General features: G+C 38.0%; 1 protein-coding gene across 6 annotated transcripts in view; it reads left to right on the top strand.

Annotated features, from left to right (window-relative positions):
• The window catches only part of LOC129775632 (atrial natriuretic peptide receptor 1), a 270,699-nt gene that overhangs the window by 209,995 nt on the left and 35,989 nt on the right, over positions 1-24,715 (top strand). For 2 of the 6 annotated variants that reach the window (XM_055780592.1, XM_055780593.1), the window contains exons 2-3: positions 3,323-4,567; positions 13,898-14,296. The exons of 3 other annotated variants lie outside the window; for them this stretch is intronic. In XM_055780592.1, coding sequence (XP_055636567.1) covers positions 3,898-4,567; positions 13,898-14,296 — 1,069 coding nt within the window. In that variant the 5' untranslated portion in view covers positions 3,323-3,897. The remainder of the gene's footprint in view (positions 1-3,322; positions 4,568-13,897; positions 14,297-24,715) is intronic. One more of the 6 variants, XM_055780597.1, reaches the window with a different exon arrangement.

Below are 24,715 nucleotides of genomic sequence, written 5' to 3'. Positions count from 1 at the left end.
TTTGGGATGTGAGGGTTTTTTGGTATGAGAAATGTTTCTATGATGATATGACACTCCTCCCTCCTCTGGAATGGAGAGGGGGTCCCATAAAAATATTACACATATTTCAACCAAAAATATTCCATCTAAACATGACAATTGAAAATTTTCGGAAAACTCTGAAGGAAAAAGGGAAAATTCGGGAAATTTAATTGACATATGTTCTACAAGTACATAGTGACAAGGGCTGTTAGTCCATTTGATGTTTGTGCTAACGAAATTGATCTTTGTGCGAAACTGGAAATGGATTTTTATGTGATGAAACGCACTCCTATATCTTCTTCTATCTATACTAAAAAAAGATCGCCGGATGTGTTGATAAGAGCAGAACTCGAGGAAGGAATTGTCCGATTTAGGGCTGGCTTTATTCTATAATATTTTCTGTATAAAACATTTATTCCATGTAACGGAGAAACATGTTATTTGCAAGTGGTTGAAAAATCTTGAACGAGAATTGTGTCTGAAAATAATCTGATATTATAATAATGAGTTTTGTTAGAAATACTAGGAATTTTGTAGTGAAAGGTAGATTCAAAGGGGTCGATTAGAAGATTAATCAATCAACAGTTCTGCGATTGAACCCATGAACTTGCTCATAGTAATAAAACGTGAATGTTTAAAGGTATTGATAACAAATTTTGGGCGAGACGAAGTTTGCCGGGTCAGCTAATATGGATATAAAAATGGAAGAGATTGACTAGTAGAACACAGTTATTTATGAAAAATGCAAATCCAAAATGGCCGCCACCACAAAATGGCGTCATATATATTTTTTTTCAAAACCTCATCAATATGGGTATCGAATGAAATTGCTCGACTAGTAGTGATTTCTAAAATGATTGTCCTATCACTTCGATCAGCCGGAAAAAAGTGTTAACGCTCAAATCCTTACACCCAAACGTAACACTCCCGCTTTCGAAATATTAAACATACACTCCAGTATAGATACAAAAATGATGTGGTGAAAAAATACAGAAGCACTCTTCACCAGACGACATAAAAATCGGAGCGATGCCTCCACCAAAAGAAGTTCTTGAAAAATGATAATCATCGTTTGAATTATAGAGGCTTTCAAAGTTTCACAGCTCATTCGCCTCATGTTTTGAAAACGACAAATTTGGAAAACTGCGCTAAACTCTCGGTCTTAAGAAAGGCCTTTTGGAAATACTCGCTGCCGTCTGGTCGCTAACTGAACGACTGGTGAATTTTAAATTATGTGAAACTGCAAATAGCTCGTTTATACTCAATAAATTGCAATATTACAATATTTTCTGTATCCACATTGTCCATACAACGAACACTGCATTTACTATTTCTATTTCATGAAAACGTGCCCTGTTTTCTGATTTGGCACCATTACTAAAAGCCGTAATCATACGTCAGGAAAATAGGTGAAGTGATTTATAAGGTTTTCGTTAAGGGGGGAACCTTGTCTGGAAAATCGAAAAATAATAAATTTTCGTGATTTTTTCTCGGATGTTAGAAATAAAGTGAAGTGTTCGGGTATCTTGGCTACGGGGTATTGCAGAACGAATTCCAATGAATATTTTGAAACCTTAGAACAATATCTAAAGCGTGACTAAGGGGTTTTTGAAAATTCGAAAAATTGCCAAAATGGCGGCCATTTTTGTTAAAAATGATATATTTTTCATGAAAAATCTCTGTTTAGAATCTCATAAAAAATCGAAAAAATTAAATATCAAAAAACGGCTATTTAACGCTTTGGATAATTCATTTTTACATGTCAATAACAAATTCCAGCCGAATCGGTCGAGTAGATCCTGAAATATCGATACCAACAGAGAAAAACGCGTTTGAAAACTCGTTACTGTTTTCATACTTTTGGCTGTAACTTTCCAACGAAATCAAATATCGGAATATCCTTTTTTTTATCCTTTTTTTGTTATATATGAAGCGTAGGTTTATCGATCGCGAGAGGAATAATGTTATTCAACCAAGGTCTGAATTCATCACGAATGTCCGTTAAATGATGAAAAAATCGAATTAATCCACCTAGAAGTGATATCGTGCTTTTCAGCAGTATAAACGAACAGACCCTCAACTATTTTACTTTTGTTTCCAGTCAGCCTCCAAACAGTCCACATTTGGCGATTTGATTTCCATTTATAAACGCAGGGCATTTCTTAAAAATAGATTCAACAGACTTCTCACTTCCCACTGGCAACTGTCCGTTTTACCCCACCAGTACAATTATTTCAATAATTCAAATTTTCCACTCAAAAATCAATTTGCCTTTCCATACATACCTAATATCGCTTCTCTGTTAACCTACAAACCGAAATATAACCATCGGCGAATTAAAGTTTGATTATTTACAATAGAACTGACCGCGATTCGCATTGGAAATTTACATTCTTGATAGATTTAAGTATTTTTCTCTCCAAACACAAACGGTTCGATAATTTCAGAACAATCACGATCATTGGTGTTCATAACGTTGAGCTTGAAGAAATGTTTACCGAAAAGAATTCTAGAAGGCGCCCACACGCTGAGCGTTGACTCAACATTTCACTTTCAAACTTGTAATATCGTTCCAGATGAAATCTGTAAGCTCCCAAAGTTAACATAATACCATACTACCTCAAAGTCTACCGTTAGATTATGTATTGATAATGAACTTCTAAACGAAACTGTTAAACTCTCTACCATTCAATGGAATAATCTGCTAAAAGCATCAATTTCAAATTCACAAATTGAACCCACAAAACCGACCTGTAACGTCCGAACGGCGGATTAAGAGGATTGACTAAAATTAACTGAATTGGTATATATAGTATATCTGGTTAGCCGGTTTAGCTGGAACTAATTTATTTGTAAAAAAAGGTCCAGCAGCCTATTCGATGGCGGATGGTTTGCTTGAAAACCCCCCGAACTAATATGTTCCACTGTATTTTGCTACTGTTTTTTTTTTTTTTTGTAAGACTGCGACCAATGTGAGACATTCCCAAATAGGGGAGCTTCCTGTGTGACAAAGAAAAATACACCGCTGCGAAAAGCAATTGATTAATGCCATCCTGGTACTCTAGCTATTATGTTGGTTAGAATAATTATACCAAAAATTTTCTTAAACGGTTTGAATATTCCCTCCTACGATTGTAAAAAAAAATCATCAAAAACGAATGAAATCACGTCGCGTGGATTGAATGATCAGCACCACAATAACGAACTGACGAGCAGGTAGTCCTATCTGAGATATAGAGGACCGTTGAAAGCAGTGAAAATAATATATTGTCTACAATATCTGCGTTTTATTTATTTTCAGCTTAAGATTGGCGCCGAATGGACAGCCTGTGTCGGTAGAAGATCACTCTGTTGATCGAAAATATCATCGATCGGAAAGAGAAACCGTCGTAAATTAGATGGCACTGATAAACAAGATAGATGAGCAACACACTCCCTTGGCTAGCTCTGAATGAGAGACAGAGGGGACCCAATTTTCATAATGTGGTCATTCAACAACAACAAAAACTGCGATATCTCAAGAAGCGATCAAAAACCACATTGTAACTATTTTGGTGCTATTTCGGGGCACGAAAGGATTTTGCCGAACGGTTTATTTGCTGGAGCGATTTCCGGATGGCGAACGCGTGACCACCGGTTATTACCAGTTCAGAGCACTAACGGGCTGGAACCTTGAAAACAAGTTCTACTACTCATCAATAAGGCTGTAAAGATTTCCAAGAAATATATAAATAACTCTTGAATGTGATAAATCTGGTACAAAACAAAAATATCATAGGATCGTATTACTCCATAGTTTTTTTATGTGTATCCGTGCTATGAAGAAGTGACTGTGACTGTAATCTCATAAGTGTTCATAATATTTGAAATCAAATCATGCTCAAATTAAACCATTTTGTGGTGCTAACAACAGTAATATCGTTACAAAGCTCTCTGATCTGTCCAATCAAAAGTACGTTTCTTACCTCAAACAATGCAACCAGCATCAATATCGAAACTAGTCAGTACAAGTACAATCATGCCACAAACAGCAGTCACAATACTAGCCCCAGCGATGGCAATGTCATGGAGCATAAAAATCCCAAACCGATGAAAATCCTTCGGCGGAACTCGACACCTTCAAATTCCTTCAACCAAAAGACTGCCTATCAATACGCGATAATGGACGACAATAAGTTCGACACAACGGCGACTACCTCCGCTTCGTACTCGATGACCGCGCATAATTTGTCCGCAGACGTGACTTCCAGCGTCGCCAAATTGGCTGGCACTAGCACTCAATCACCCGAATACCCGATTACCGATGATCATGGTGATGACGAGCCACATATCAAGTTCGCAATTCTTCTGCCGGAAAAGCAGCGCAGACGGGACATTCGAATCCTATCCACGGTTCGACCGGTTATTGAAATGGCCACCAACGTTGTGACGGGTCCGCGAGGGGTACTGCAGAATGTGCGAATTGAAGTCGATTATCGTGACACGCAGTGTTCGTCCACTTACGGTGCGCTCGGAGCTTTTGATATTTTTCTGAAACGAAAACCAGGTACGAATGTAAACACTATGCTGATGTTGCTGCCGGTGCTGCTGCTGATGTTGCGACATGTTGGTTTCATCGCCAAAAAAGAATGCCAATAAAATTTACCGTTGGAAAAAAAATCAAATCGAATGAAATTTATTACCTTATATAATTTCCTGAGTCGGATCATAAACACCACGACAGCGATTGTCAATTAAGCAGTTTGCTGCAGTTGTTTTAAAGGTCAGAATATGAGCGCACATATTGAACCGAATGATTAGCAGCTTGAGAATTATCCAGTGTAAAAGCGTTTCGCTAATTACGAACTGATGCGCTAAGAGAAATTTTTAAATGCCACTGAGACATTAAGACAGGGATTGATAGTACAATCCAGTGTGGCTCAGCGGGTGATACGCTATCGTGAATATTTTTTAACACATTGAGCACGATAGTATGCAAATATCTTGTCTAATGCTACGTAGTTTTTTCTAGTAATTCCGTTGTTAAATAGATGAGAATTTCACAACGATATTTCAGTTGGTTTCCTGTGGCGAATGTAATGGATTTCACTTCACATGCAGTGGCAATTTTTCATCCCCGAGAAGATGCCAATTCACAGGCCCTGGTACAATGCTTATATTTGTATCCAAATTTAAAGCCGATTGTTTATATAAAAAAGTATATTATGGAAAATATGACAAGCAATTCCAATCTAAGCTTGTTTTTTATATCACAAGTGAAAACAATTTCACACAGAATAGTCTGAAAACAAAGATTTTGTTCAGAGCCTAGAGTGCGTGCGATTTGGCACAGGGGCCGTGCCGTGCCAAACAAAAATGGCACAGAAATAGGGTGCCATGGCACAGTGGACTTCCATACTTTAAGGGGTGACCCTCGAAAAAAACGATTTTTTTTGCATTTTTGGGAAGCTTATGTCCTAAAAAATGTTGTTCTGAAAGAATTGTTCGATATTTGATTTTGGAAAGTTACAGCCGAATGTATGAGGTCACCTCAAGGGATATATTAAGTATTACTGTGCGAATTTTTGAACGTGTTTTTCTCGGAACCACGTTTTTTAGCTGATGGTATCGATATCTCAGAATCTACTCGACCGATTTGGCTGAGTTTTTTTTTATCAACATGTGAAAATGAATTATCTAAATCCTTATATAGCCACTTTAATATCTCATTTTTTCGATATTTTGTGAGCTTATAAACTGCGATTTATCATGAAAAATAACTCATTTTTAGCGAAATGGTCGCCATTTTGGCAATTTTCGGAATTTTTGAAAACCCCTATGTGATTTGTCCTAAATTGTCCTAAAGTTTCTTTTTTAATTTCTTCTTCTTCTTTGTTTGTTTTTTAGATACTTCAAATTTTAAGGTTAATTATCATTCACTAGAAATCGCCAGGATTTGTTTGGAAACATATCATAGAGAAATTTTAAAAACATAGGAGTTGGGTATCTAAGAACAAATTGTAGAGGGGTTAAATAGCGTTATTTTGGTTGATATAAGTAATCATGTTTATTTTGCCTTGTTTCTGCGTTTGTCTACGTTATTCGTGCGAGGTATCTTCCACAACGAAACTTGTTGCCACAATGGGTGAAAGAATGTCCAAGTTTTTTTTTTTGCAATTGGTGCAATGGTAAACCCCCAGTACAAACAGGTGCACCGAAAAAAAAATTTCTACTTTCACGTAGTTTGGGAGAACAGAACCGGCCAAAGTCACCCGAAAAGAGTGTGAGGGCTTATAAACTGTTTCATTGTCTTCCAAAGGTGCTGAATGCAGTTGTCTAACATCTAGAATCTTCACAAGCTCTCCAATCAACGAGTTTTTAAAACAACCCGTGTATCTTGTCGCCAGATCGAATTTAGAGAACTCCCTTCGCGCCAGAGGAAGACAGCCCAATGTATCGGTGAGAGACGTGTTGGCTCTGTTAGACCTTGATTACATATACCAAATACAGCGAAACTTCGATATAAAGTACCCTCGTTATAACGTGCCTACGATTTAACGTCACTGGATATAACGTACATTTTACCTCGATATAACGTACACATTGTCAAAGTGTAAAGGAATAATTTTTGACGTAGGACTACGTCTTACATTAAGGGTGCCAAATCAGAAAACAGGTCACGTTTTTATGAAATAAAGTTAATGCTAATAACTATTTTTGCTGCGAACGGATTTTAACGATTTGCATACCAATCGAATCGGAAATTTTCTAAGATTTGTTTAATATGCTATACTATACAATTCCATAGTCTATATATAGTTTAAATTGATGAAAATTGGAAGCATTCCCATTTGTTTGTACATTTGTTCTGTCCATTTGTGTGATTTCCCGAACAGAGCTGTCAGTAACGGGCAACTTATGCAGCCGCTAGAACAGAAACAACGAAGGGGGATAACGAAAAGAGAATATTTGTCGCTAGCGTATGAGTATTATATCTCCTCTGGAGAAAATTCTCAGAATCTTTCTGTGTTCGAAACAACAAAGGTCGCTTATACTGCTCGTTTTGTGTTTTATGTTTCCCCTCGAGTTGTGATCAATCAGTGTATTGTTCTCGCAAAGGCAAGAAAGAATCGTTGTTCTCGAAATGATTCATGAAAACCACGCAAACCATTAAACCTTTTCAAGATCCTCGGAACTTTTTACTAAAGAGTTATTTATGAAGTTTCGACGTATTCGCTAATAATATCCGAAATGATAAACCAACAAATTAAAAAAAAAATGGATTGCGTAGTCCTACGTCCTATGCGGTCGTGTCTCGGATACAACCCGTCAATTTTTTAAATATTTTTTTTCTGAAAGAAAAATAAATTATCTGTATTTTAATACTAGAACATGTTTCGTACCTTTAACCAATCCCGAAATACAACTGGTTTTGTGATTCCGGATTCTAAATGAATCCGGAAAAGCTTTAATCGACAGTACGAAGGAAAACATCATGAGAAAGGCTAGCTTCGTCTTTTAGTTGAATTCATTCATCAACCTTACCCAAACAGCAACACAATGAAGTAATATAAGCTACGTTTCTGAGTTCATTATTATGCTTCGATATAACGTACAATTCGATACCACGTACAATGTTGGAAGTGAAATGTACATTATATCGGAGTTACCATGTATATGTTTTCCTTAAAACTATCGATCTTCGTGTGTAATTGTCCCTATATCCTTATACCCTTCTTCTCTTGCATTGCGAGCAATTGGCCCCCTTGATATAAACAGTAAAATAAGTTGAAATGTAAATATACAATAGATATACGAATAGATTTGAGAATTGAGTGTGTTCTCAACATTGTTACAAATCTCTTATATCCCATCCTTTTCCTCAAAAAATGTGTCACTCTTCTAAACTCGAGTCCACCGCGAGTAATCGGTTTTCCACCTAAACAGTTCGGTTGAACAGCTTATGAGATAACACAATAAAACTATTTTTTTGCAAAACTCAATTTTAATATTCAACATAATTGCCTTCGAGGGCGATACAGCGTTTATAACAATCTTGCAACTTTTCGATACTATTTTTATAGTACTCTTTCGGTTTTTCATCGAAATAGGTCTCAGTTTCGGTAATCACTCCATCATCGGTCTTAAATTTCTTGCCAGCGAGTATTCTCTTCATGTCTGCGAACAGAAAATAGTCGCTGGGGGCCAGATTTTGAGAATACAAATCTTAGCCTTCAAAACATGTATTAATTTTCGACATAGTCACCCTTTAAACATTACACATTTCTCTCAACGTGTAACAAGTTTTTTCATACCATCACTGATAAATTCATCCGACTTTTCTGGAATCCAGGACGGGATAGCTGCTATCACCTCATTGTCAGAGCTGTAATGATTATCCTTAAGGTCTCTCTCACTAGTAGAGGAAAAAAATCGCAAGACACAACGTCGGGAGAATACGGGAAATTGGTGGAATCAATTCAAACTTCAGGTTTTTCAGAGTCTCCATTGCACGCGGAGTGTGTGACGTCGGAGGTGTGCCAGTGTCTGTATATACTGTATATTCGACGACTTTCACTTGATACTCATATTGATGAGGTTTTCAAAAAATATATTTATGGCGCAATTTTTTCGTGGCGGTCATTTTGAATTTGCATTTATCATAAATAACTGCTAGTCAAGCCCTTTCATTTGATACTCACATTGATGTGGTTTTAAAAAAAATATATGGCGCCATTTTGTGGTGGCGGCCATTTTTCATTTGCATTTTGACGTAGGACTACGTCTAACCTTTCAATATAGCGGCCCATTTCAATATTTCGGTGTGAAAAAGTGTTCAGTTTTTGAACGCTAATACCTCCTTAATTGATGAATGGATTTTGGTTCCAAATACACACATTGATAGGAAATATCCTCAGCAATTGTTTATATGTTACACATTACGGGCTTTCAGCTCATATAAAGTTCAAATTGATGAAAAATTGGAAGAAAGAATTCCCTACTTTCCCATACATTTTGTCTGCCCTCCCGCAGCAAACAGCTATTCATAACAAGCAATCACGGGTACGGGCGAACCGAATGGACAAGGCGAAGGAGGGAGACAAAAAAGAGACTATAAATAAATATAGGCGGTCGCTACAACGTTAACTATATTAACTATATAAAGTGAGTGATGGTGGGGCTTGGCTGGTTAAAAACAAAGAAGAAAAAGAAGGGCTTGGCTTCATTCTATCATCGGACGCCAAGCAGGAAAGACGCTATCTTGGAATTTATTTTCAGCATAAGAGATTGCTGCATTTGCCGGGGATGTATGCGGTGCGATACCGCAAGAGTGAGAGACAGTATTTTCAATGGGATGTGGAGCAGGAGAGCCTATCGAAGTGTGTTAAAAGCGGTAGAAGCGTCGCACCGGGGAATGAGTGGCTAATCGCGCTCGATTTGATAGAATGCTGGAGTTTTTAAACAGTTTTATTTAGCTATGACATATTTGTATGTTCGTATGTAACATGTTTGTCTATGGCGCTGTACCACATTAATTGAAATTTGACCCCTTTCCTGTTGTCCGGTTGATCTGAAATTTGGAACACACCTTTATCACTGCAGTCATTATAAAACTGCATATTTCATGATCTTGAAAATCCAAGATGACGACCGCTACAAAATGGCGGATTACATATTTTCCCAAAGCCTCATCAATATGGGTATCAAATGAAAGGGATTGACTAGTAGAACACAGTTATTTAAGAAAAATGCAAAACCAAAATGGCCGCCATCACAAAACGGCGGATTACATATTTTCTCAAAGCCCCATCAATATGGGTATCAAATGTAGGACTTGACTAGTAGAACACAGTTATTCATGAGGAGTGCAAAGCCCAATTATATCACGATACCAGACGGTAAATTCCTTTTACGATATGCTTGCCATCAAGTGTGTGTTCGTTGCCGGCTGAACAATAACCCCTGCAACATTTGCAACGCACGACATTTGCACGACAAATTTTTGATTTTTTCGTATTTGAATCTAAACGTCTACCCACCCGTCTTTTTTTCATAAATAACTGTGTTCTACTAGTCAAGCCCTTTCATTTGATACCCATATTGATGGGATTTTGAGAAAATATGCTATCCGCCATTTTTTGGGTTCTCAAGACAATGGAATACGCAGTTTTATAATGATAGAAGAGATAAAGTTGTGTTGACAAGAAGGGGGTAAATTTCTATTATTAAGTTAGTCGCCTAGCGCGATTCGGAAGTGTACCAAATGTGCCATTTGTGGCATTTGTGCCATTTGTGCCATTTGTGCCATTTGTGCCATTTGTGCCAGCTGTGCCGAGTTTTGAGCGACATAGTATGCGCTGCCATAACTATTTCGCAAATAGTGACGTCAGTCGTTGTAACCACCCGCATCCATGTAAAAATGCTATTTTCAGGAAGAAATTCATCAATTAAAAACGTACATTTTTGTAGAGCTCCCGCTAAATATGAAGCTAATGTGATAGCGTGAAGTGAATATTTGTGAAATCATGTCGAAAAAGACGGATAAAAGTGACATTTCCCTGTGCCATTTCCACTCCCCCACGTTCATAGAAACAAACGAAGTTTCATTATTTTACCGTTATGAAGTAGATGTTTCGAAGGCTCTCAGTGTCGGTGTGTATGTTGTGAGATAATAATCGCCAATTATTAAAAATTTCACCGAAAATGTTACTGCTTTCGAGAACTAAGCATACGACTGCTCTCTGGATCTTTTTACCACATGAATAATCGAAATAAGACACGATATAATTGTCATCTGTTAAAAAACAACCAGTTGAATGATTTCATGAGAATTTTGACTCAAATTATCATGCAACCGTAAGTACTTTCAACATTGTTTTGTTTCTTCCATATACATTCCATATTGAATGCAAATAATTAAGACACGATATTTGGCTTGTCAATACAGATACACTTCGCCTAATGCTCCACCTCTATATGTACCTCATTGGTGTAAACCAGACTAGCAAGCTCTTTTATTTCAGCACAAAAATTGCTCAAAAAATGCCTTCAATAACACAGACATTATTTAGAAGTATGCGTTCTTATAATGCAGCTTAAGAAATAAAGGAAATTTGGTCGCTTAATTTTATTCACTTCAGCGCCCCTAGTTATCACATTGAAAAACTATTGACAGCGTTTTGATCCGGGTGGTTTGTTTATTCAGTAGTACAGAATTCGTCAAGGTTGAAGGATACACCCAAAAGTTCTCGACGGTGGAACGCAAAAGGCAAGAAAAATTCGCGCAATCCATTGAGAACCCGACGTGGTCGGGAGGAAAGATTGCAAAATACTTCAAATTTCCAAAATCGACTGTAAATACCGTACTCAAACGTTACCGGGAGACGTCCAACACCGATGAAAACTTGAAGAAAATGAAAGAAATGGTGCTTGAAAATCGTCATACCAGCTTAAGAGAGATATCTAGTGAATTTGGCATTGCATATGGAACGGCACAGCATATTGTTTTGGGTATGAGACGGGTGGTAGCCAGGCTCGTTCCGAAGGACCTGAATTTCATGCAAAAACACCATCAACAGACAGTTGCTGAAGAGATGATTTCTCCAGCCCAAAGTGATCCTACCTTCGTGAAACGGATAATTACGGACCACGAGACATGGTCCTATGAATTTGACATAGAAACAAAGCAAGAATCGTCCGAGTAGCGCCTCGAAGACAAGAAAAACCGCGTCAAATCCACTCAAAAGTGAAGGTTTCCTTCGATTGTCAACGCGTAGTGCACTATGAGTACCTTCCACCGGGCTAGACAGTCAACAAAAAATATTATTCATCTGTTTTGAAGCGTTTGAGAGATGCTGTACGTTGCAAACGACCATAAATGTGGGCCGACAATTCTTGGATTTTGCATGATGATAGAATTGTAATGAATTATTTGTAAAACTTCAAGTAAAAACCACCGAGTAAGCACCGTATTCACCTGATAGCCATGTGCGACTTTTTTCTTTGTTTCCCCAGTTGAAGTTGCCACTTCGTGGAAAACAGATTTCAGCCGATCGATGAGATCAAAGAGAATGCGAGGAGAGAAATCCTTTCGTTGGCTTACCAGGGATGCATGGAGGACTGGGTCAATCGTTGACACATGTGTGTTGCTTCAGATGAATCGTATTTTGAAAGAGATAAAATAAATTTGCCTGAAATTTAACTCTAAAAAACAATTCTCGTTGGAACCATTAGGGAAAACCAAATTGAACTATCCAAATCAGCTTATCAAACGGAAGATAACATGCCTCGTTTTCAACACTGTTATGTAAATCAGAGAATTGTGTTCTTACAGTATATAAAAGCGGATTAAATAGAAGAGTAGCTGTTCTAGATTTTAAGCATGAATATGTGAAAATTTATATAAGTAATAAAAAACATTTCATTTTCAAAAAAATACAAAAAAAAGTCCAAAAATGATTTTTTTAAATAACATAATTTATTTATTGTTAATATTCACTAATAATTACATAACATAACATAACTACATAACAAGTAACTGTGAATGATACAAAAAGTGTTAAAAAATAATTTTCATCAGATATTATTTCACGAAGCAGTCATTTTGACGGTTTTTGGGCAATATAGGTATATACTAAGTTTCGGTCTTTCTAGGGTTAAGTGCTAGTGCATCTTCTAGCAACTAGCAACTTAACATGTCGATGAAAAAAAAACGAATCAATCATGAACAATGTGTTACAAAACCAAACTGTGGGTGTTCATTTCATTACGCCAGCATAATTTCATATGACACCGTTGGTTGCTATTTTAAGCTTGTTACGCGGCACAACTCATCCCAAGAGAACCGCAATAAATGTAAAAGGAACATCAAATGAATGTTGCGAAAGTGATGCTTTCGAATCCAGATAAGCATAAATTTAATCGAACAAGTTACGTTAATCCTTTCACTGGACAAAAATTGACATTCAAAGGAAAACACTTTAAGCACAACTTTAAGCTTGGGATCGTGAAACAACATTCACTAAAGTTGCTGCAGGTGGTGTGAATGATTGGATTCCTAAAAATTCCCTTTTCGCAAACCGTTTACTTGTCTTACTTCGAATGATCTGTTATCACTATTGTTTCTCAAATAATTACGAACGCGAGCTAATGATAATGAAGGTTGAACATTGAGTTTTTTTTTTCAAAGCCAATGATTTTTGACAAACTAAGAAAAGTTCAATCCTAGCATTTACAAGAACTTGTTTCTCCCATAAAATGTGTCAAAGTCGAAGGCAAGCTTCCCCTTGATTTCGCCGACGTGAAAAGCTTCTGGAGTGATTTAAAAATATGTATTCAAAAATATATATACTAATTTACATTCCACTTAAATCATTAGAGCAAACAAACAAAAAATGTCGATATGCAAATAAGATAACGCTGCGCTGAAATGCATATTACCTGCTGCTGGATTGCCGGCGGCAATCGGCACGTGTATCCTTATATATGTGTGTTTTCCTTAGTCTCCACCATCAACATATATTGTATCTATAATACTGTTGGGTTGTAATAAAAAGTTGTAGTCGTCTTTTTCCATTAACTGTTCCATTTAAATTAGCCCATTATTGCATCCAACTGTGTTTCGCAATTTACAATCGCTGTCTTCAGATGAGTGTTTTTATACCGTTTCCGGATAGTGTTCGACCCAAACCTTCCCTCGTTCTTGCTGCATTTTTCTACCAATGTGTTTTATTTCATTCGATTTGATTTAATTTGATACGTTCGGGATACCAGCAGTCAGCAACACGCGAAAAGGAGAGTGTAGCCAAGAGTTATATTTCCTTGGCATTTTTTTTTCATTTGAGAATTTCCACAGTATCCAATGGTCCAAATATTATATGCCAGTCTCTATTATTAGATGTTTTTTTCGGGCCAATTTGTGATTACGTGATTGCCCCAATCGCTCGGTATAACTCGGTCTGGGGAATCCCAATCCTCACCACCGGTGGATTAACGGACGCCTTCTCGATCAAGTCGCCAAATTATCCGACACTGACGCGAATGATGGGCAGCTACAGTGACACGGGGCTGGCGGTGAGAGAAATCCGGAAGCACTTCAACTGGACAGTTCAGGGATTCATCTACCATGACAATGATGAGAAAAGTGGCAAAGGTCACTCGGACTGTTCGATGGCCGTCTCGTCCATTTTCCGAGCCTTGAACACGACGGATTATTTCTCCCACAACTTCGACGAGCTCGAAACCAATTACAAGGAGTACCTGAAGATACTGGCGCTGGCGAAGAGAAAGACTAGAAGTAAGTGGAAGTAATTTAATTCACCCAATTTTCTTTACCGATGACAGATAAGCCATTCGCCGCAAAACCCCAAACGGTGTATTAGTAACAAGGGTAGGCATAAAACAATCTTCTCATAATCTCCGCGTCGAAATATAAATCAGTTTTGCCACCATAGCGGGCCATAGCATTCGAACAAGCGCGGATTCGTGTTTGGCAACAAACACAATTAATTATGGTTTCATTCGAATCGAATTCAATCGGAACTGTTTGTCTGTCTTGGAAAGCCAATAAATCAGTCTAATTTTAAGTTTTTACATTCTTTAATCAGATTCTTTCCATGGTCGATAAAATTATAATTATTCGTAATACCTGTTACAGTATCTTTATTATAAACATATTAGCTTGAGGATAAATAAATACTCTATTTTGCCGGAAGATGGCTGTAGTGATCAATAATTCGCTTTGTTTTGGGTTACACTAGGTGGCGTTAAAAAGACAAAATTTTCGTTGAAGTATTCGTCGTGTCACGCCGTTGAAACTCACGCATAGAGAATTTCACACCATTTCAGAAGAATCACAGTCAACCATGATGATCGAATTGAAGTGAGTCTCAAGTTTTAGAATGAACGATGTGTTACGTTGATTAACTCCAACTTCCATCAAGATTCATATATGAGGGGCTTAGAATGAAAGGGGTGTGAGTGATTTGATCGATTTCTCTACATCGACTCTTTCTTTTGGTCATAGCTTAGCCTCAAATACATTCCCAGCTGTATTTGACAATGTGGAAGATAGGTCAGAACCTCACCTATCAGATTGTATAGCAAACTTAAATTGGAACGTTTTTGCAATTGAGTTATTAACTAAAGAAAAAGTTGACGAAGAGAAATCGATCAAGTCACTTACACCCCTTGCATTCTAAGCCCCTCATATAATAGGGAAGATATAGAAATAAAATCATAACTGTTTTTTTTTTGAAGAATGCAATTTTTATTAAGAATAATTTCTTAAAAATAATGAAAATCGACGCATATCAGAACAGCTTCTGAAAATGAATTCTTGAATAATCGACATCTTGCAAAACTACGCATTGCGTTTCAGATTGCTTCTTGGAAGAAAAACTCCGAATGTATCGTCGTTCCGTTCGAACGCACAAACAGAGCTCACCCAAGCATGTATGTAATGCTGTTTTAGTAAATACCACACCTAGGGCTAGAGACAAATATAGAGACGCACATTCTCTTCCAATAGCTTCCTATACCATTATCGATACCTAATCAATGTCTCGTTATTACTACGTTATTATTACGTTATTAAAAACCATAGCGTTGCTACTAAGATTATATGATTTCCGTATAATGTCGCAACAGCGAGAAAATAAGGTTATAATGTTTGCTTGATTAATGTCGTTCAATTGATTTGTCAACAAGTCTGTTTTAAATGAGACGAATTCGACAAATCTAATTTTTGTGCCAAAACGGTCCCAGGAAATAGTGTCGACAACGGTGCCATCATCGCGCCATCTTGCAATGCTTTTATCAACCTATCCCTTGAATTTGATAACCAATTACATGCAAGAACTGTGTATTGAATTCTCGCATCTGTAACAGCATCCACAACCACAATCAAGTCTAAATTATTCCCATCCTCTCGTATTAGTGCTAGGCATTTTTTGGAAATACGATTTGTCATTTTAGTTGACAAAACCTGCACTGAATGAATTACTTCGGTTCCTGAATCCTATTTCGATGCCTTCCTTATGTATAACTTATCGATGGGTCATTCTTATAACTTTAATTTTTAATTTTTTTCCAAAACAATGACACACAATTTGACAGTTCAAATGTAGTTGTGTTGGTGAACCCGATCGCATGCCAACTGTGAACAATAGTCTGTTTTTTCATTAGACATCAGACTATCTTCACAATCTGTACGCCTTTGGATATGGGATTAATTTTTTTTAGCAATGATAATATGGCGTCGTGCACAAATTACGTAACGTGAGAAGAGGGGAGGGGGTCGAGGTTGCGTTACTTAATGTGACATAGGGGGAGAGCGATCGTTACGTAACAAAATTGATATATTCCTGAATAAATTCACTCGCTCCTATATGCTTGAGAAGCTAGCTTCAGTTTTGAGACTGAATGTGGTGTTTTTTCCTGATCCAAGATGATAAAGCACGTGTTGTAATGGGATTAACAGTAGCCTGGAAGCATGCACCGATTAATGCATCTCGAATATCGCGTTAATATTTCGGATCATGATTTTGTCATGCCCGATAAACATAAACTTATTCCGTTTATTATCGCAGGATTCATAGTAAAGCTAGGGCACCTTGGTCATGCTGAAGCAATTCAATACAGTGGTCCAATGTACGTTGCAGTTCGTTCAGAAAGGCACTGTTCTTTGAAGGCATTTTCTCATGGGCTCGATTTTAAAGAGGCGATTTTGAATTCGGGTTTAGGCGCTATCAAGGAATAATCAAGCCAGTAATCAGAATTAATGTGGATGGAGGACCATACGACAACCATCGTTTTGAAAAGGTCAGAGATATTTTCGATTAATCATTTAAATCAATTAAATCTTCTATCAAATATATATCAAATCCGCAAACTCCCAAAACGATGAAGATACAATATTAAGCCAAGTGTAGTACGATATCGTCACGTAAGGGCATACCGTTTACAGGTAGTAAAATGTTACGATAGAAATTGCTGCATTCAACCAAAGAGTAGTACACTAGTAAGTTAACGTCAACCAACCTATGCTTGAAAGCACCAATCCCAACAGAAAACTTTTTTTTCACTGAAAAAAAACCATATTATATATATATACCATAACCATATATATATATACCATAACCATAACCATAACCATCTATATATATAAAAATGGAGTGATGTCTGTCTGTCTGTCTGATTCTTATAGACTTGGAAACTACTGAACCGATCGACATGAAAATTGGTATGTAGGGGTTTTTGGGGCCGGGGAAGGTTTTCGTGATATTTTGAGACCCCTCCCCCCTCTCTAAGGGGGGGCTGCCATACAAATGAAACACAAATTTCTGCATTACTCGGAAATTAACCAAGCAAACGAAACCAAAGTTGGCATGTGAAAGTTTTAGGGTGCAATAAATGTTTCTATGATGGTTAGACAGTCCTTTCCCCACTCAAAGGGGGGGCTGCCATACAAATGAAACACAAATTTCTGCATTACTCGAGAATTAATCAAGCAAATGAAACCAAATTTGGCATGTGGAGGTTTTAGGATACAATAAATGTTTCTATGGTGATAAGATGCTCCTTCCCCCTCTCTTAGAGGGGGCTGCCATACAAATGAAACACAATTTTTTGCATTACTCGGAAATTAATCAATCAAACGAAACCAAAGTTGGCATGTGAATGTTTTAGGGTGCAATAAATGTTTCTATGATGGTTAGACAGTACTTCCCCCACTCAAAGGGGGGGCTGCCATACAAATGAAACACAAATTTCTGCATTACTCGAGAATTAATCAAGCAAATGAAACCAAATTTGGCATGTGGAGGTTTTAGGATGCAATAAATGTTTATATGGTGTTAAGATACTCCTTCCCCCTCTCTTAGAGGGGGCTGCCGTACAAATGAAATACAAATTTTTGCATTACCCGAGAATTAATCAAGCAAATTAAACCAAATTAGGCATATGGAAACTTTAGGGTGCAATGAATGTTTCTATGGTGGTTAGATACCCCTCCCCCCTCTCTTAGGGGTGGCTGCCATACAAATAAAACACAAATTTCTGCATTACTCGAAAATTAATCAAGTAAATGGGCGGGACGAAGTTTGCCGGGTTAGCTAGTATATATATATATATATATATATATATATATATATATATATATATATATATATATATAATTATTGTGTAATGTTTTCAAATTTCCACATTGTCCTTTCGTGTGGTCCAATTACTATGCTGTATCTGTATCTTCAAAATTAAGATCTGTAATGGAAATATTGTTGTCTCGTTTCAAAAGATATTACAAGTCATAGCATGTTATACCTGTACTGCCCATGTTTGTATAAGAGACGTAAGCGACAAAATAAACAAAATCGACTTTTTCGCGGTTTTGCATTCTACGCAATGTAATACGTTTGCTCAACATGCAAATTAACATTTTTTATTCGAAAACATTTGAGCAATTTTAAAAAAACGTTTCCGAAATATTCTAAGCATTATAACTCCTCGGATTCGACATCGAATTATTCCACATACTCAGCATTTACTCATACCGTTGGTGTAAGTCACTCCACCATCTTTATGCGATTGATCGTGATATCGGTAAATCATGTTGCTAAAATTACCAACATTGCAGATTGCCTTTACAAATTCAATCAATTGAAAAAAACACGAACCTGCTGTTCTTATCATATCCCAGAGTATTCAGGAAAAAATGTACTATCGTAGACTCGCAACAAACACAGAGCACCTTTTCCAGCAATTTCACTAAATTTCTTCCAAACCTTCTTGATTTTATCCGATAACAACTGAAACTAATGACGGAGACGTTTTGACTATTATCGGAAATGTAAATACTAACGCAACAGACAGAGCAACCTGGTAATTACGTCTAGCTATGCGAACAAATGTTCACTCAAACGATTGATTGTCCGCATAAATAGACGCAAGCGTTTTCCAAATGGAAAATATATGTTTTAATCCGCAAAATCCTAGGCCCTATTTGTGCCGATAATATCCTTCAACTGAACAGATTATTTCATTGGAAATTTGCATGGTTACCCTTTTAGGCAAAAAACAACAAAATTGCGTTTTCCCAACACTAATGATGTTGGTGATTACGTCTCCTATGCAAACATGGGCAGTGTAGCCTGTCAAGAAACTGTCAATAAGCCAGGAAGTTCAGTGATGGAACCACTCGCTCGTCGTTTCATTCGAACCTGCATCTGTTCAACAATAATGCTGTGCTTGCGGTACAACATTTAAAATGAAATGACATTAATTACAGATTCTGGATCTCTAACTTGGAGGTGTTTCGTTGAAAGATCCTATATCTACTCGGTTTTCAAGCACATATTTCGGCGAATATCTCACCAATGACCAGGATAATATTGTCTTCCAAGGCCTCTATCGTTGGTTATAACCCACTCTACCAGCCTTATCTAGGAAGGGTTAACCCACACGTCGAGTGGGGCTCTCACCCACTAAAACCAAGCCCTCTACTCGTTGCCTCATTCCCCATGGGACCACATCTAGGCGACTACTTCAGGAGGCGGGTGTGTTCATGCACTTCACTCCGGCGACCTCGTCTTCTTCCTGCAGACGATTCCTTCCATCTTGAGGGTCCAATGGATCAATACGTGGGAGCGGCCATATTTCCGACCGGCGTCACGCAGGCTGGTTGCGTCCTTGTTGTCAAACAGCTTCTTTAACGATGTCTTCCTCTGCTTCGTCATTATCGTCACCGGACGACCTCTTCCTACCTTCCGCTCTACGTTCAGGGAACCCAGGATACGATATACCGTGCTGACAGGTACATTTTCTTCCTTAAAATGTGCCACCGTGAACTTTTTTCCTTGCTGGAAATGTGTTTCGTAGAACCGTACAATGCGTTCACGGAGCACGTGCTGTTTCGACGCCATCTTTGATTTGACTAAATTCAAACTAGCAAAACCAAACACGCCTACTGTTTCTAGGGAGCCCAAAGAGCAATTTTCTTGAAGAAAGAAAATTTTACGCTCTTTATTTGAGTTACTGAAAGGTATTGAAAAAATTCTCATTTTTTAATTAACACCCGTTACTCCGGTTTAATGATGACATCCTCCTTGACGCTCGCAGTGTTTCTCCATCCATACATTGCCAGACTAGTATTTTGTTGTTTTCCGCGCCGGAATCCGTTTACCCGTCGAGACATGTACCGATTAGGAATTGCCCTCACAGTCACCCTCGCAGGATTTCTTTCCCAAGATGAGAGACCTTAAAGTAGTCTAGATGTATTTGTGAGCTTGAGCTTGGGTAGACTGTACTATTCGTAGTTGCTCTCCGTGATTGACCTGAACCAACCAAATTGCACAAAGAATGACGCTTGGGACTAGCAAATCATTCTCGTTGTGCAATTTTCGGTGATTCGAGCTTTAAATTGTCAATAACAACGATGGCCACGTCCTTACAGTCACCAGGGGAAGGGGAGGAATGTTAGTATGATATTCGCCGCCCGAACACCAGAAGGGTCGCCTCTATAGCGTGGTTATATTATATTGAATGGCGTTAACGTTCCCTATGGAACTTTTGCCGTCTCAAAGTATGCATTAACTAGCGTCATTTGTTAATACTTAGTTGAGATTTCTTAAGCCAAATAACACGCCTTGAATGTATTCCGATGGGCAAGCACTAGAATACGCGTGACCACAGTGCAAGTCGAATGAAATTTTATTGACGAAAAATCCCCCGGTCAGAACGGGAATCAAACCCGAACACCCAGCATGATAATGTGAGACGCTAACCACTCGGCTACGGTTCCACGATCTATAGCGTTGTTCCCTAGCGTTTATCATGGAAGGGATAGTTGTTAGTGGGAATGGTTAAGAAAAATCCGGATTCACTGCGGTAAGTGATGTGATTATGATTGATTAATGCGAACAATTGACCTCTCGACAAAACAAAAATCCGAATATCTCATGTGTTACAACACGCAGCTGAGATTAGCTTTAGGTATCCTGAGAAGGAAAACCTGTAAAATTGATACATTTTATATAATATATTATATTAATATATTCTAGTATTCATCGCTTGTACTTTTCATCGAAATTCAATCGCGTAGGTGGAGATTGCACCCGAGCACCCGTGACCGAGTGGTTAGCGTCTCACATTATCATGCCGGGTGTTCGGGTTCGATTCCCGTTCTGGCCGGGGGATTTTTCGTCAAAGAAATTTCCTTCGACTTGCACTGTGGTTGCACTCGGAATACATTCAAGGCGTGTTATTTGGCTTAAGAAATCTCAACTAAGTATTAATAAATGACGCTAGTTAATGCATACGTTGAGACCGCAGAAGTTCCACAGGGAACGTTAACGCCATTCAAGAAGAAGAAGGTGGAGATTCAATAGTGGGAAACCTGAGAAGGTAACCGAGAAAACTCCTCCAAGACCAACCGATCCGGTGATATGTTCCGTTATTCATCACACAAACGTCACCTCACATTGAAAACGACATGAAGTGTATATAACCTTGCATACAAATCTTCTCACCCTCACAGCGAAGCGACGCTCGTAATGAGGCCCTCGATATCACGCTTCATTAGCGACGACGGAGAGTTATTTTTGGGAAACCTTAGAAGGTCACCAAGAAAACCTCTCTAGTATCAATTGTCCCGGCGATATATTATATTACTCACCGCGTGTACGCTTTTTCGCCGATCCTATTGATTCCATAGTAGCCCTCCCAGTCACCCCCCAGGCCTCCCGTAAAGACTTCCCTCGCCGCCGCGATTAGTAATCTAATTACGACTTCGGAAAGCCTTTCGCTAGAAACCCGAGAATGCAACCGAGAGAACTTCTACAAACGGTATAATTTAGGAATCACACCTTCCGATTTTTTAAGTTTTTGATTTTTGAATTTATATTGTTGGATTTTAAATTTTTGATCAACATCACCATCGAAGATTTCCGTATTTCTTCGTCGATGAGAACAACTGTCATGTTACTGTCATTGGATAGCGCTAACGCGACATGTTGGAAAACTATTCTTGTACAGATTTAAAGTAAGTTTGGTGAACGTGTTATTTCAGCAAATTGACCTGTCGATTGGCCGCCTCGTTCATGCGATTTGACGCTACTGGATTTCTATTTTAAGGAGCTATGTCATGTCACTGATCTATGCCAACATGTCAGCAACTTTAGAAAAGCTCAGAGACAATTCTGGTCGAAATATGTGCCCATGGACCCCTGGTGGTCATATGACCGAAACCAAATTACATTTTGGGGTGGGGGGTGTGCTCGGTCTGGAAAGTCGAAAAAATCGAATTTTTGTTTTTTTGCATTTTTGCGAAGCTTATGCCCTCAGAACCATAAGTTTTATACGATATTTGATTTCGTTGGAAAGTTACAGCCAAAAATATGAGGCCATCTCAAGGAATATAGAATTGTTTTATGAATTTCTAAACGCGTTTTTTCGAAACCATGTTTTTCCAACTGGTGGTATCGATATCTCAGGATCTACTCGACCGATTTAGCTGAAATATATTATCAGTATGTCAAAATGAATTATCTAAAGCACATAGCCGTTCTTTGATATCTAATTTTTCGATTTTTATGAGCTTCGAAACAACGATTTTTCATGAAAAATATCTCATCTTTAACCAAAATGGCAATTTTTCGAATTTACAAAAATCCCTATGTAACGCTTTAGGTATTATACTAAAGATTAAAAATTGTTCAAAGATATAATTGAAGATCTTCTTAACATGTCTGTATTCCCCCCATTCAGAGATATCATCTGGTCGGAGTTGAAAATCAGGACAACTGTCACAGTTACGATTATGACAAAACCATTGTGATTATTTGAGATATAAATAAATAAAAACGCGTCTTTTTACGAGCACCGGTGATTTTTCAGAGTCTTCAAATATCAAGTGCAATAGTACCGAAGTAGAAGCCACAGGTATAAAACGCAAGAACATCTTCTGCAACCTAACTTTTCTGAGCGGCTGGATTTCTGCACCACATGAATTTGGAAGTGGGTGCCAATCGAATATTCTGGCATTGTTTCGGCGTTTGGATATGCTTTTCCTAATCAGTAATGTTTCATTGTTGATTCAAACTTCTGTTTGAACAAAATGACTAAATCGAAAACCCGCTATGAAGAAAAATTAACTTGGGATATCGAGACTAAACACAAAAACATCACCGTGGCCAGTGAAACAAAATCTATAAATGAAAATAGTTGAAAGATCTCGTGGAAGAACCAACTGCTATTTTTATATGCTCACAAAACTTTGGTCTTCAACAAAAAAGATTTTACTCAAAAGCATGATACACTGGAAATAATTCTGATTCTGCAACAAAATTGAATTTCTCATGCAAATCAGGACAAAGGCTAGAGTATGAAAAATAAATCAGGATGCGCCAAATAGATCTTAAAATCATGTCCTGCTAAATCAGGACAGATGGTAACCCTACCGCCACCTCCCCTTCTTATAAGAAGATAAAACTTGTTGTCGCGTGTAAGTTATTGTTACCAAACAAAACACCAACAGAATGCAAACGATACTAAAGTGCTATCGCCGGCAGTGAGTCGCTATTTTGCGCACGTAACCACTGTGATGTCGCCGAACGGCATAGTGTTAAAATGTAAAGGTTCGCCCACATTATGCCGAATGATGCCGATCGGCCTGTACCAGGCGGCATATTCGGTTCGTTATGTAATATGGACGCCCCATCGGGTGCACGAAGCCGAAGTCCCATCGGATGCACGAAGCCGTCACGAACACACGAAGCACAATGTCGTCAACGCTAATTTACTTCGTTTTGTTTTGGTTTGACTTTCTCGAACCGGACCCGCTTGTTTCGGGTTGGGTTCGGTTTGATTCGAGTCGGGTTTCGGCACGTCGGCAAGCGCGGGTGGTACGACCACATTTATTCGGCTTTACTGGGCGGCCAAGGCTTTATTGGCGTAATATAGACGCGTCTTAAGAGTTAATCAACGACAAAATAAATTTGAACCAAATATCTCAAAAAACCAATAATAATGGAAGTATCGTGAAGGGATCCTGAGGTGACAGAAAGGTGGAGGAAGCACTCCGATGAAGCAAATCATAACTAACTAGTAGTCCTTTATGTTTGAAAGTTTCTAGCGAATTCGATAGAAGGCGTAGTTTTGGTAGCAAGTTTGGGTGAGAACTTTTTGTTTTCAAATACATTTTTCATTTTGTCAAAGCCGTACATCATATGAAATGAAATATTATCATCGAAACTACGAATATCGAGTAGATAATCTGATTCGTAAATCGAGCCACTGTAAATCACTCTCGAACTGCACCTTCCCCGTTAATGTATTCTAGAGTTCTGCCGAATATACTCTTCATTGATAAGTTGACGCCGTAAAATCGAACAAATCGTACAAATAACGGGTTCCTTTATGAGCATGCAGTTCTAGCAATGTCGCTTGATAGCTAACCGGTCATCGGTACGGTAACGGAAATACCGAAATACCCCGGAAAGGCAATAAAGATAAACTACCAAAGGATGAAATAGCCATAAAGGCTCTGACACACAAAGACTAATAACTTTCGTCAGCTTGTTTACCGTTGCTAAAACTTTGAGATTTTTGTACGAATGTTCTGCAAATTGATTGGTGTTAGGCAGTCAATGGCATTAAATTTTGACCGGACAAAAATTATAAACATCCGTTATGAGGCTCAGATGACTAGGAAATATTCAAA

The sequence above is a fragment of the Toxorhynchites rutilus genome, chromosome 3 (assembly GCF_029784135.1).
Source record: "Toxorhynchites rutilus septentrionalis strain SRP chromosome 3, ASM2978413v1, whole genome shotgun sequence".
Classification (NCBI taxonomy): Eukaryota; Metazoa; Arthropoda; class Insecta; order Diptera; family Culicidae; genus Toxorhynchites; species Toxorhynchites rutilus.
This window is presented reverse-complemented; position numbering and strand designations above follow the sequence as displayed.